The sequence below is a fragment of the Lissotriton vulgaris genome, chromosome 10 (genome assembly GCF_964263255.1).
Source record: "Lissotriton vulgaris chromosome 10, aLisVul1.2, whole genome shotgun sequence".
Taxonomy (NCBI): domain Eukaryota; kingdom Metazoa; phylum Chordata; class Amphibia; order Caudata; family Salamandridae; genus Lissotriton; species Lissotriton vulgaris.
Window position 1 is genome coordinate 135192320 of NC_141698.1, and position 13576 is coordinate 135205895.

The 13576-nt window shown below is 43.4% G+C and overlaps 1 protein-coding gene across 1 annotated transcript in view; it reads right to left on the bottom strand.

Moving 5' to 3' along the window:
* Positions 1–9362: 9362 nt before the first annotated feature.
* Positions 9363–13576, bottom strand: part of GRAP (GRB2 related adaptor protein) — a 423512-nt gene continuing 419298 nt past the window's right edge. Inside the window, exon 5 of the mRNA XM_086940717.1 lies at positions 9363–10027. Within this exon, the coding sequence (XP_086796843.1) occupies positions 9845–10027 (183 nt within the window). The 3' untranslated portion in view covers positions 9363–9844. The remainder of the gene's footprint in view (positions 10028–13576) is intronic.

The window sequence follows — 13576 nt, forward strand, 5'->3', positions numbered from 1 at the left end:
CGCATGCCGCTGCCAATGGTCGTCTGCAGACAACCCCTTTTCTTCACTGCGAAGACTCATACTCTCTGCTTCGGGCCAGAAATTTTCAACGATTATGACCAACAGTTCAACAGACCTCTGGTGATTACCAGGTCATCGCAACATCTCTCCTAGCCAATTGCAGGGCCACATACTTACTTTTTTGTTTCGTGTGAGGAAATCCACCCAACAGACAAGCCATTGATGTGTTCAGATAGTCTCTACCTGTTGTTTCCATTAGCCTCACAGTAATTGACCTCCAATATTCAACGATCACTGAGCAAGGCCATACCAGGTGAAAAACACCTCTGGTGCCATGCCTCAACATATAAAAAGAAGAGGTTGCAATAGGTTTTTTCTGATATTTCTAGGAGTTAGATATGTACAGTGTATATAGATATATTGCATTATATTGTTATTATTGTCACTTTTTCATGGAGTCAATATCCACAATTCAGCCTCAGCCAATACTGTTGTTCCAAAAATCAGGAAGTTCTTCATATTAATGTTAATGGACTCTTGCAACGCTATTATAGATTGCTTCTGTTTTGGAATCTATGCTGTGGTGTAAGGAGCCCCCTTTCCTAGTTTAAGCATAATACTGCCAAGAGACAGTGTGTCTCTCCACGTTCCCCCAAGAACCAGAGGGCCTCATTTATGAAAAGTGACATATCCCTGCGTGAAAAGAGCGATGCATCACTTTTCATTGTGCACTCCTTGCGACATGCGGGATGCATCATATTTGCAATATGACGCATCATGTCGCAGGAGTTACAGATACGTCAGTATTTCTGACGTATCTGTAGGCGCAAAAAGTACGCATTGCTGGAGTGTGTCACAAAAGTGACGCAACTTCCGCAATGGTCATTACACATGGGCAAGTCCCATTTCAATGTGCCTGCGTCAGTCTTACGCCTGCTGTGAGGTAGGCGTACGATATTGATGCATTTGCGTCCTAGAAGTGGCGCAGTGAAATCCCATAGATTTCACTGCATCTCTTCTACGAGGCTTACTTGCGTCAGAATGCCCACCATGCATACATTATGCCTGGCACAGGTATAATGTGGCGCAAGGGTTTACAAAGTGATGCATCTACCTAGATGCGTCACTTTGTAAATATGACGCAACATGGTGCATTTTTTACGCTGCTGGTAAGTCACAAAAAGTGACGCACCAGCGGCGCATAAGTGACGCAAGAGCTCATAAATAAGCCCCAGAGCATCTAAGTGGGGGGTGAACTATTGAGGTGCATTCAAGGCTCGTGTTTCAAATACAAGACAAAAGAGTTTCTTGTGACAAGAGATTAGGAATGAAAGAAATGAGCTCCGTTCATTAAGTCGAGCCAGGCATTTGGGTACTACCACAGGCGAACAGGGACAACAGTAGAATGAAATGGTTGGATGATCAAAGTTAGCGTTAAAGGCCTAGAACAACATCGCAGACGGCTCTAGAGAAAAAATACCACATATACATGTCCTAATGAACATCTGAGTAAAGCATCCTTTAGAATTTGGAGCTACTGTCTTGGAGGCTTTATAGGTCAAAGAGGAAGCATTTCTAAAAATAGACCTAAATGACAAAAGGAAATTTGTTGTTGTTAACTTTTTTTATCTTTACCCACGGGTTGAGTACATGGAGATTGTTCCTCCATTATCTTAATTTAAAAAATTTTTTTTTTTTAAATTAGGAAAGTATCCGAAAAACACAAGATACTATTATCCTTTACACCTTGTAAATTATTAATATCAGACAATTCAGAGGATAAAAGTACCTAGTCTGCCATACTCGCAAAGTAAGGAGAAAGGGAAAAAGCCTACTGATAAAAAAAATTCAGTAGGAAAAACTAAACTGCGTTTATGCAGCCAGGATTACAAGCAGCCATCCATCCCAAAAGGGGACCAGATTTTCCGAAGTCTTAAGCAATTTAAATTACAACGAAAAATCTAAAGGCCATACAAGAAGGTAACTCCTGCCACCATGTGTTGAAATCAGATGCTTCCCTCTGTGGACAAGAACATGCCACACCCAGCATGGCCACAATAACTGCAAAAAAACATATATCCCTAGTGTGGAAGGCGGTGATAGCAGGAAATAACCTAACATGATGACCTGAGATTTGGGCTGAATTACAAGTCTGAAGACCTGGTTTAGTTTATGAAAAATCTTTTCCCAACAGGGTATCAGAACTGGGCAAGAGGCAAAGATATGTTTGGTATCTGTGTCAGGATATTGGAAGTGAAACATTTTGAGATCACCCTAAGACCTCATCTATGAAGTCTGTGAGGTGTAGAATACAGATCATAATATATATCTATAAAATTTGCCTTTAGCTAAGAAACATTAAGAATCTCTTGCGATAGCAAAATACTCCGAGTAGTCATGGTCGTGGAGACATCAAGACCATATCCACGCTGGCATTTGACGGCCAGGTGCTCAATATTGTCTAGAGGTGGTTTATTGCTGATTAATATTTTGTAAAAGATATTTCTAGTGCTACAGCGTGCAATACTAACAAAGTTGGCCAGAAATGGGTTATTGAAAGATTTGACCTCATTAGCAGGGAGCTGGCTCCAAATATTCCAAAACTGCAAATATCTAAAGACCGCCATGTTCGACATTCCAAACGCGTTAGAAAGGTTAGCGAATGGCCTCAGTGTTCCATTGGAATAAAACTGGCCTAGTGCATGCGGACCGAGTGCTCTCCAACAGTTTGAGTAGCTGTCCTGACAACAGAAGAAAAATTAGGGTTATAAACCAAGGGAGGTATAAGAAATCAAATGTGTCAGTTAACAGGAGATGCAAATGATCTTCTAAACCTGATCATAGACCTGCAAGGTCTTAAAGCGTGTATGTTTGAAGTATCCCTTGTCGGCCAAAACTTCAGTAAGTAGGCCTGATGTTAAAAAATTGAATAATCCTTGGAATAACCTGCTGAGTTCCCACATACGAACCCCAACAACTGTGGAGGGTCTGTAAATGAAGGAAACAATTTAAAGCAGAGGGAAGGGAGTGACATTCCGCATTATTGGTGTGGAAGCTGTAGAAACTGTATGGTACACCTTGTTTTTTTGATATTGCCAGATATATTTCTGCAAACTTGATTCCACCCTTTTAAAAAGTATTTTGGCAGATAACCCGGAATGGACCTAAACAGATAGAAAAAGCGAAGTAGAATAATCATTTTAATCAGATTGGATATACCAATAGGGCCCAAATGCAGTCTATCCCATTTGCTAAATACCTCAAGGGAGCTTGCAAATGTAGCCTTGTAATTCAATCTGATAATTTCCGCCACATTCAAGGAGATACTTACCCCCAGGGATGTTACGGCGGTGACATAGCCAGTATAAGGTGTATCTGAGGTGTCACTTGATAAGATCTTCGTTTTGTCGATATTCAGGGGCTTATTTACAAGCCCCTTGTGCCACTGGTATGTGACTTTTTACCGTTTTAAAAGTGACGTACCAAGGGGCTTGTAAATAAGCCCCTCGATATGTAACGGGAGACTGATCCAAAATCAGTCACCACATTCTCAATTGATAGCAAAGCTGATGCAGAAGAGCGGGTTAATATTGCTATGCAGTCTGCGTAAGCTGGACCCTTAACTTCCAATGCATGCAAATACAGGGAGTGGATGTTGGTGCAGAGCTTCAAAACCTGAATGTTCGGCTCTAGATAACGGGCAAGCAACTGCGACGATAGGGGCATCCCTGTCCAGTGCCACAACTTATCTGAATGGGGTCAAATAGATGATCCATATATATAACTTGTGCAATTAGACATGCATAAAGAGTCTTGGTGCACCGAATAAACCCATTACTTAGACCCACAGCATTTATAACCGACCGGAGAACCATCAGGAAACCTGGTTGAATGCTTTTTCTGCATCCAACAGGATCCTCCTGGCTGGTTGCCCCCAGTCCCTTAGCTACTTCGAGAGTAGAGATCACTGTGTTAGTATGCAATTATGTATCATGTGCAGGAAAGAGTCCATACTGAATGGGATCTACTTGATCTGTAATGATCGAGGAGAGACGATTAGCCAGTATCGTAGTATAAATGTTTGAGTCTGAGTTAAGCAGTGAGATAGGTCAATAAGAGCCAGCGCTAGAAGGGTCTTTATTATTTTTTAGAACAGCTAATGACTTGCCCCATGCTGTCGGGACTGAGTGAGAGAGGGCTTGAGAATTAAACAAGTCCATCATAACCAGGATTAACAATGTGAGAAAGACTTGTCAAACTCAAGAGGTATAAGATCCGGGCCAGTTGCCCACCAGCAGCAAGCTGTCCAATGGCCTTCTCTATCTCCACCTGGGTAACTGTAGAATCAAGGAATCTAGCTGGCCTTGTGTAGCTTGATTCAATATAACAACCGTAAGATATGACCCCGCTGCTTCAAGAGGGGCAGAACATTTGTCGTGATATAAAGCGGAGTAAAATTCCTACCGCCACTATATACCCATGGGCTCTTGCGATGCTACTAGAAGTGTCTTTAATACCCCGAATTACGTTTGCACTTTTTTTGTCCTTGATTTGGAAGAGCAATCTGACCATTTCTTCGACATTCTCAAAGCATGAGACCTACTTAGTTTTTTCCTTTTGACACGCACAATCCTAAATACTTTTCTGAAGGACCAGGTGGGGCGAAGTAAGTTGTTCGGACGTATGGGCTCAAATGCTAAGTTATTAGCAATGGCAACCAACATCTCCACTCCCAGGCACTGTAGGTGTGAACGTAATTGCTCTTCTGTTCTATTTCTAAAATGGCAAATCTCAGGGTCTGCACCCAAACATGAGCTTTTAAAGCATCCCATACTATTCTTGGCTCAGGGGAGCCGATGATGTTGCTCACAATTTCCAATGAAGCAGACTGCACACATTTTCCAAACTCTGGGGCCGATTATGATAGAGGTTTTCCAGCATCCTCCGGGCCGGCGGAAGCCACCGCCGGCCCGAAGGATGCAGGAAAACCGCTGCAGAGCCTCGAAAGACCCACCGCCATATTAGGATGGCGGTGGGTCTTGAAATCCGTCCGCAGCCTTTCCGCCGCGGTCGCCTTCTGACCGCAGCGGAAAAGCTTTAACATGGCTGGCGGTGTCTATCAGACACCGCCAGCCATATTAGGATGGTGTAAAATGTATGCTTTTCCGCGGCGGCTTTTCCGCCGTGGAAAAACATACGGACCTTCACTAACGGGCCCCCTTGGTGAAGGGGGAATGGGGGGTGCACATGGGGGGTACCTATGGTACCCCCCTCCATTTGCGTGAACAAAGCAGCAGGCACCGCGGGGTGCCTGCCGCTTTGTGCACGTAAATGCGGTGCATGCATTTTTAACATTGCGGCGGGTGCAGCTTGAAGCTGCACCCGCCGCAATGTTAAAGATAGAGGATGTGACCGCCACCCTGGCGGTCACATCCTAATCTGCACGGCCGGAACGCCGCTGCCCATGCAGACGTTCCCTCCTACTCTGGGGTAGCGGACGGACTCAAGTCCGGCCGCGATCCTAATGACCCCCTAAGTGTCCAAAAGTAGCTTCCTATCAAATGTCCAATGCCATGGCGAATCATTAGCAAACCGGTCTCTGAATGAAAAGCAAAAGGCTTTATGATCACAGATGATCTGAGGGTTAATTTGGATTCAAAGAGAGGATAAAAAGAATGACCTGGAAGGGATCATGTCTATATGCAAGGATGTAATAAATGGTACAGAAAAGTAAGGGAAACCATACTCCCTGCCCCGACAAGCACATCAGACATCTATAAGAGAGTAGGAATCCATCAATTGCTTCACAGTCTGCCTCGATTTAAACATACAATGTAGATTGGAGTCCCTTAAGGACGTCAAATCTAAGCCAGATTGTAAAACCAAATGTTAAGTCCCCACATACAATGATCGGTTCAGGCCACTGACAAAACCCGGACAGCTAAAAATTATACAGTGGCGGATCATCCTTGTTGGACGTGTAAAGGGTGCAAATGGTTAACCCACAACAGCTCTTATCTAAATGAGTAGTTAACCAATGGCCCGCGGGGTCTGTTTTGAAAGTTTTGATATACCAGTCCTGGTCGCTTCAAAGAACGCAACTCCATGGGGGACGTCAGAAGCAGAAGCACAAGTACCATACACTACTGATCTTCCCAGATTTCAAAGAGGTTGAATGAGTCTCCTGTAAACAAACCAAATCAGGCTTCAATATAGAAAGCACCTCTCGAAGGAGAGTAGTCTTACCTGGAACTCTCCTACCATTTATGTTCCAGGCAATAATTTGTCAATCCTGGCTGTGAGAACACAGATCAAAAGCCAAATATCCTGGGAAAAAACGTTGTGAATGACTACAACATAGAATAGAACAACCCATACTGATACTTGCCAATATTTCATTTCAGAAAAACCCCATACTGCCAATCATGGATCTATGGTGTTCATTAAAGATGGCGGCATGGGGCTGAGGTGCTTTGCGCCGTTGCCGGGCGGCCTCGGGAGATGAGAGGAGTGGAGAGCACCGTGTGCACGGCGAAACAGCCTGACCTGATGCCGCGTTTGCGTGGTCAACTGCAATTCTAGATGTAATTAGTGGACTCACCTGCTCAGGAATCAGCAGTTGCAGTGGGCCGACCCTCGGTGTTCCCCCATAGATCCATTCGTGGCTGAGGTGGCAGATAGGACGATGATTGCGAGCGGGCTCTCAATGATGTCAGATCAGAGAGGAGGTTGTGAGGTGGGCCGTGTGCTGCAGCTGCGGTCCCGGGCTGCCCAAAACAGTGCTAAGGTTTCATTCAACATTAGGGCCTCCGGTAAGATCCTGCTAGCAGCAGACAGGGAGCCCAAAGCGTCCAAGGAGCACAAAGGACCGAAGAAGCCCAAAGAATCCCAAAAGAGCAAACAGCCGGAGAGGTTTTTACTGACACCTCTTTGGGGACTGATTCTACTGTCACAAGCTATGCTACTGGAAGTTGCTTCTTGGGTATGGGCATGGAAGTCTCTATCGATGGACAACAGGTAAAGCCATCCATAAATCCGTTTTGGGAACCTAATGTTGCTATTACTGATTCTACGGACATTATGTCCTGCCAAAAGACCCTGGTTAATATTTTTTGATCTAAGGGTTCTGAGTTACAAGTACAGGCAGCACTGACGTCAGCAACCTCTATCACTGAGCTAGGCATGCTCCCTAGTAAGTTTGATAGGGACGGTCCAGCTCCTGTTAAAGTCATGCCACTAGAGAAGGCGATCCCTCCAGCTACACAGGACACAGAGGCCATCCTTATGGGGCTTTTTGGGTGTGTCGTCATGGGCCTAGCAAATATCGACTGCTTAACTAGTCAATCAAATCCAAGGTGTCTCAGGGTCCCTTGCACTTCCATACTCCTATTGTGGCTTTCAGTAACACGGGCGCTTTACTGGAACAGCAACCAACTGAGCGGGAAAATATGGAGGCCAGCATTACTAATCTACAAAAATCTGGACAGGCCATGGAGGAATTGTGGCTCTGAGGCCCCTTGGGGAAAGGATTGAAACAGGAAGAGCAAGGAAGGCCTCTCAGCTCAAGCGGATGCACATGTTACACATGAATCGATGGACACTTTCTTCTCTTTATCTGATTGGTCTAGTGACAGTAGTCCCTCCTGTGCCTCTGAGTCTGAACCAGAAGCAGTGGGTAATTCAGTACAAGGTAATAAGCTAACAAAAAAGGTACAAAACGTCATTTGAGGATTGTTTATGTGCAGGAAAGGACACCTTCCTGCACATAAATATTCTTCCCCTCAACGCAGACACCTTTGCACTATGGTGCAAGGGTGCCTGCATTGGTGCTATGCTGCTAAATGTAGCGCTAGCGCAGGGGGAAACGCAGGCTGCACCATAATGTTGTAAATATGGCGGAGCGCTGCGTTAATCCAAGGAGGCTAAGGTCTCACTCCGCCACTTCATTGTAAATATGCCCTCAAATGTCGTGGCTCATGGACCAGCTCTACTTGGGGAAGAATCTGCAGAACAATCTCCCCCCTCATTCTCTTACAGTTTTGAATTAACACTATAGCTGCTTTGAACATTCCGTGCCCGTGCGGACCGTTCGAAGAAATGGGCGGGGCTGCATTGGCCGATGGCCGTTCGCAGCACCAGCCAGGTAGTGCTTGCGACGGCCAACGGCCGACTGGAGCACTTAAGGGGTTAATAAAGCAGCACAGAGCAGCATTCCACAGGGACTAAAGCATCATAAGGCTCAGGTTATACTTTTAAAAAAAATCCAAAAATATGGACAGCCTTTTTAGTTGCCTGAATAAGCTTGAGTTGAAACTGCACTCTGTAGTGGACCACTATGAGGCAAAACTGAATGAAATAGACCATTAAATTGAAGATTTGGAAAATCGCCTGTGGAGGACTAACCTCAGGGTGCAGGACATACCGGAGAGCAATGAGGGTGACACAAGAAAATATGTTGTCCATCTCTTTAAATATGCTATTCCTCAACTTGCGGATTGGGCCGTAGATAGCCATGTTCAAAGAGCCTATAGGCTCCCCTTTCAAAAGCCTGACAAGAACCAAGCAGTGCAATATCCTCGTTCTATTTTGATATGCTTGGGCGATTTCTTGTTTCGCCCACTTGTTTCTCTGCTGGCATGCCCATGCAGTCCGGTCAAACCACTCGGGGTTGAGTTCTTTGTGCAGTTAGACTTCTGCCGTCAGACAGTGGAAAGATGCTGGTGGCTGCAAGAACTTATTTCAGCCTTTCAAAGAAACTGGCGCAGTTGTGTCTTTGCTCCAACCTGCAAATCTGAGGATCTCATATGAAGGCCAAACTCTCTTCTGCCAAGACTTTATGAAAGCAAAAGAGGTTTGAACTCCCGGGCAGGAGAGGGGGGAGGGCAGCTGGGTAATATTAGATGATGGAATTTATGTTGGTAGAAATGTATCCTCTCTACAATTTTTTTTTCTCTTTCTCCCTTTTGGCTGTAGAGGCAGGCATTTAAAAAATAGGGGGCGGCTCCTAATAAGCTCAGAAGCTATCAGGCATCCAAAAGACAGTTTTTCCCCATTTAGTAAAGGTGGTGGGTTTTTGGGTGGTGGTGGTAAGGAATATTTCTCCTTTGAAAATTATGATAGAGTCGGGTAGTGGTAGGAAGATTCTGGGTCCGGAAGGGCTCAGAGCAGGATGGGAAAGGAGGGGGACAACTTGCTGAGTCCTTCAGTCAATGGCTTATTGATGAGCTGCATAAATAATCTGCCGAGCATTTAAAAAACACATTTAACCAATACATTTACAATAGAGCCCATAAAGTCACAAACAGTCTCACCTTATTGACATGTAATGTAAATTAACTCAAAAGTATTATTTACTTTGCATATTTAGAACACTCGTCAGTTTTATTGCAAAGTCTCTCCCCAACAAAGAGGGAAGCAATGCACATTAGAAGGTAAATACAAACAAGAAACACTAGAGGTATTTAAAATATCAAAAGAGGAGAACATTTGCAGAAAAACAAACCAGAACATGTGCGATTTACAGATAATACCAAAATATTAAGCACTTTGAGCATTTTGGTTTCCGGAAGCATGGTGCAAGAAACCGTAAGGGTCAGATCCAAAAATTGTAGACCCCAAGCATGGACATTCTTCAAAAACCCATAGATCTCAATGAATACTCGTTGGGGCTGGAAGGAAAAGACAGCTCTGCAGGTAACCACAGCTGGAGTCATACATGGTATTAAATAGTCCACTCTAGCCACTGTGTATGGACTTCATCTCAAGATCCCAAACATATCAAAGATCATCCATCTCTTGCCATTGGGTGATAAAAAGTTGATTTTATAGACAGCCAACCACTGCCTCACATATGCACTGGGTTGATGTAATTGCGAGGAAAGGTTCCCACTCTGGTACCGATCCGCCCCTTCCACCAATTGGGATCGGAGGATTCCAGCACCTCGATGATGTCTCCTCGGTTGAAGGGAAGCTCCGTAGCGTCTTGGGAGGTAAAGTCGAACTGGGCCTGGACAAACTTGACTCTTGGCTGAGGGACAGAAAGAAACCAGGTAGAAGATGAAAATGGGTTCATCAGTCTGGCAGCTCAAGCAAGTCAATATTCATATTCACTCCTAAATAATCATATTCACTCCTGCCTAGCAACACACAAATCTGTGAGTGCCCATTAATATGTTTTTATACTCCATGCCTTTGTATTCGATTTTGAACTGTGTGCTTCACAAAGCTGCGTGGGCAGTACCTGATGGTTCAATGAACATGTTAATAGTACAAAGCTAATTAGTGTAGATCAATCACATATAAGAAAATATGCATAGGCCACTTGGTCCTAGGCAAACACTGTGTTCACACAATAATCCCCATTTATGACTGAAAATGCATGTAAAGAGACCAGTGGACATTACTAAGTGCTAGGAAATTTATGATATATCTGTCTAGCCACTTTTCCTATGTGGATTCTGGGATAACAGAACACTGTTTCTTGATGGGGAATACTGAAATAAGGCTGTATATCAGAAGTAGGCTCTAACAATTGCACCTTCTGCTAAAAACCTAAAACACCCTTTAGGAAAATACAGAAAAAGTACCCACTTACAGTTTAAAACTAAGACAGTGATGTCCTTAGATGCTACAGGAAATCTTTTATTCAATTATCAATATTAATGGGTAAAAACAGTATATTACATGAAACCTTATCTGTACAGGGCTGGCCACCATCTTTGGAACACTGGTTACACATAATGTTATGTTATCTTATTTGTCAAGCGCAATGGTAACTCCAACGGAGTGTCCCCGCGCTAAAATTCCACACTTCACCAGTGAACAGAGAAGAGCTCCTAGCGGGCAAGAGATATTACGGTTGTCTGAAGAACACGTTTTTCGCTTTTTCCGGAAGGTAGTTTTGGACCGATCTTGCCCTTAGCTCAGCATTGAGAGAGTTCCACCGTTAGGGGGTTCGACAGCTGAAGGAGCGACCTCCCATGCGTGCTCTGGTTATCCTGGGAACTATAACCAGTGAAGCACCTGTCGTCCTCAGATGAAGAGTAGGATGGTAAGGTTTAATCAGGGGGTTTAGGTAACAGTGGCCCCTTCAGCTCATGATCCTGTGGCAAAAGCAAAGTGCTTTAAAAGAGATTCTTTCCATCATTGGGAGGCAATGAAGGTGTCTCAGGGCAGAACCCGTAGGGGAGAACCTAGGGAAATTAGGAGCATTCTAGCCACAGCATTCTGAACGCGTTGAAGAGCTCTCCTGCTGCCTTGGGAAGCCCCCCAGGTATAGCACGTTACAGTAGTCCAGTCTGGATACTAGTAAAGCTTGGACCACTGTCTTTTTGGCCATGTCCGGGAGTAATCCCATGATCTTACAAAGCATCTTTAAGATTTAATGATTACACAAGTACATCTTGTCTCCCTATAATCTCACCCCCCCAGCATCTTTCTACTCCATGTTTATTAGAAATCAGTGTACGTTGTTTGAGGGCAGGCATGCAAGCTACATATGAGCACTGATGAGTAAATATTGAGAGGGATTTATAGAACATAACATGATATTGAAGTGGCATTGGGAAAAGGCGTTAAAAATGCTCCACTTCTGGTTTAAGTAACTTGTTTCTGAGGTATTACCATCATAAACAAGCACTGGAAAAGCCAGTGTGTCTGGCACTGGGAGTCTGATGCAATGGTTACAGTTTGATTTTTACTGCAAACAAATGCTACAAAAATAAAAAACCAAAAATATGCCACCTCCTAAATGTGGTGGACATACGCATTCAATAAAAACGAATTTAAAAAAATACCCATCCCATATGAACATGAGAGCTTGAGTTCACTTGTGTAATTGTTTTAAAGGTTTTTTTACATTATATATTGTGTCGTTCAGTTTTGTGTCTTTGTTTTGTATTTTGTTATTGTTGTATAAGTATTTTCCTACAATATCCGTTTGATAACTTTATTTCGGTCATAGACCATAAAAGTGTAGATAAAATACATACAAAGCACAATAATAAATTCCATAAATATAAACAGTTGGAATACAGAGTAAAAAGTCATTAAACAGTAAGTTATCAAAAGGGACACAGGTTATAAAAATTGTATATTTAAAAAAGACGAGGAAGAAGGGGTGCAGTTAATTCAAGTCATTTCCATTCAACCTTCAATAAAGCCTTTCCTTCTGCGCCACATACCATGTGAGAAATGGGAAACAGCAAAGACGATGAGGGGGGAGGTATCATATGTTAAAACCCTACACGCCTGCACACATTGCCTAAGTCCCAAGTTTCTATTTTCCTACAATATCAATTGCAGCTTCATTCTAGGGCAAAACCAGCACAATCCATTGGAGTTCCACTGAGAAACACATATCTGCCACTTCCACAGGTGGAAACAGATCACACTGTAACTCTACAATATTTCAGGACACCCAGTCAGCTTAAAACATGAAACAAATTATGCCATAGAATAGTGTTACCGCTCTAGTGGAGAATCTCATTGAAAGCAGTTCCTGCAGCAAGCACTCAAAAGCAGTCAAGCCAGACATACTCATCACGATCAAGGGGAAGGGAGCACGGTTACATTATGCCATGGAAGGGTGAAGGGGCAGATGCAAAGGATAATCAGGGTAGGAAAAGCAAAGTAAACCAGATGTGCGTAGGTAGGGATGGAGACCTGGCAGCCTCCCGTGCAAGCAAAAAACAAAGCAAGCATTTGCAAAGCTAACAGATCTGGCTTTAATACCTCAATGTATGAAATAACAGGCATGCACAAATGCTGTTTATCACTTTGTAGCCTGCACTACTGGCTTTAGCAATGCAGAAAAAACAGCATAATGCACATTTTTACAGTATACGGTGCATATAGGAGATAAAGAATTGAATGTGATAACAGAGTGATATTTGAGTGTATTCTTTGGATGTAAAATAGTCCCTTAGTCATTTCAATGGAATCACTTACTGGAAGGTGGAATGATACACCAAATAACCAAAGGCACGAGGTGAGAGAGTAATAATTCACAGGATAGAGCCAAAGCCCAATCTATATATTTAAAATATTGTTAACAACGGATTTTCCAGACTGTTGCACTGAACATCCAGGCGTATAAATATAGAAGACAGAATGTAGAGAAGGAGGGAAGAGGGAAGAAAGGGAAGGAGTAGGACTGGCAGCACAGTGGCAAAAAATAAGTTGGGGTTGGGTGAATGTTCCTTCCCTTCACAAGAAGTCAAGAGCAAAACAAAAAGATGGATGAATGTCTCTGCATGTAAAGAAAAAGAAGGATATATGGAACCCATTGAGATGACTTATTGAAAGTATTTTCTTTCTGTTTCAACAATTCTTTATTAAGCAGTTCATAGAACACCAATATACTTGGAGTACGAACATCTCATATTCTAAATGCTACATGCAGGCAATATAAAAAAATGACAAAATAAAATGTGAGGGGCATCAGGGAGCCTCCCATTTGCAAAAAGGCTATAATTGGCCTAGAGAAAGGCTAGGGAACTAAATATCCTGGGCTAATTTTTTCCCATAATAAAAGTGCTGCACCGGCGGTGCAAGGGGCTTGTAAATAAGCCCCCCC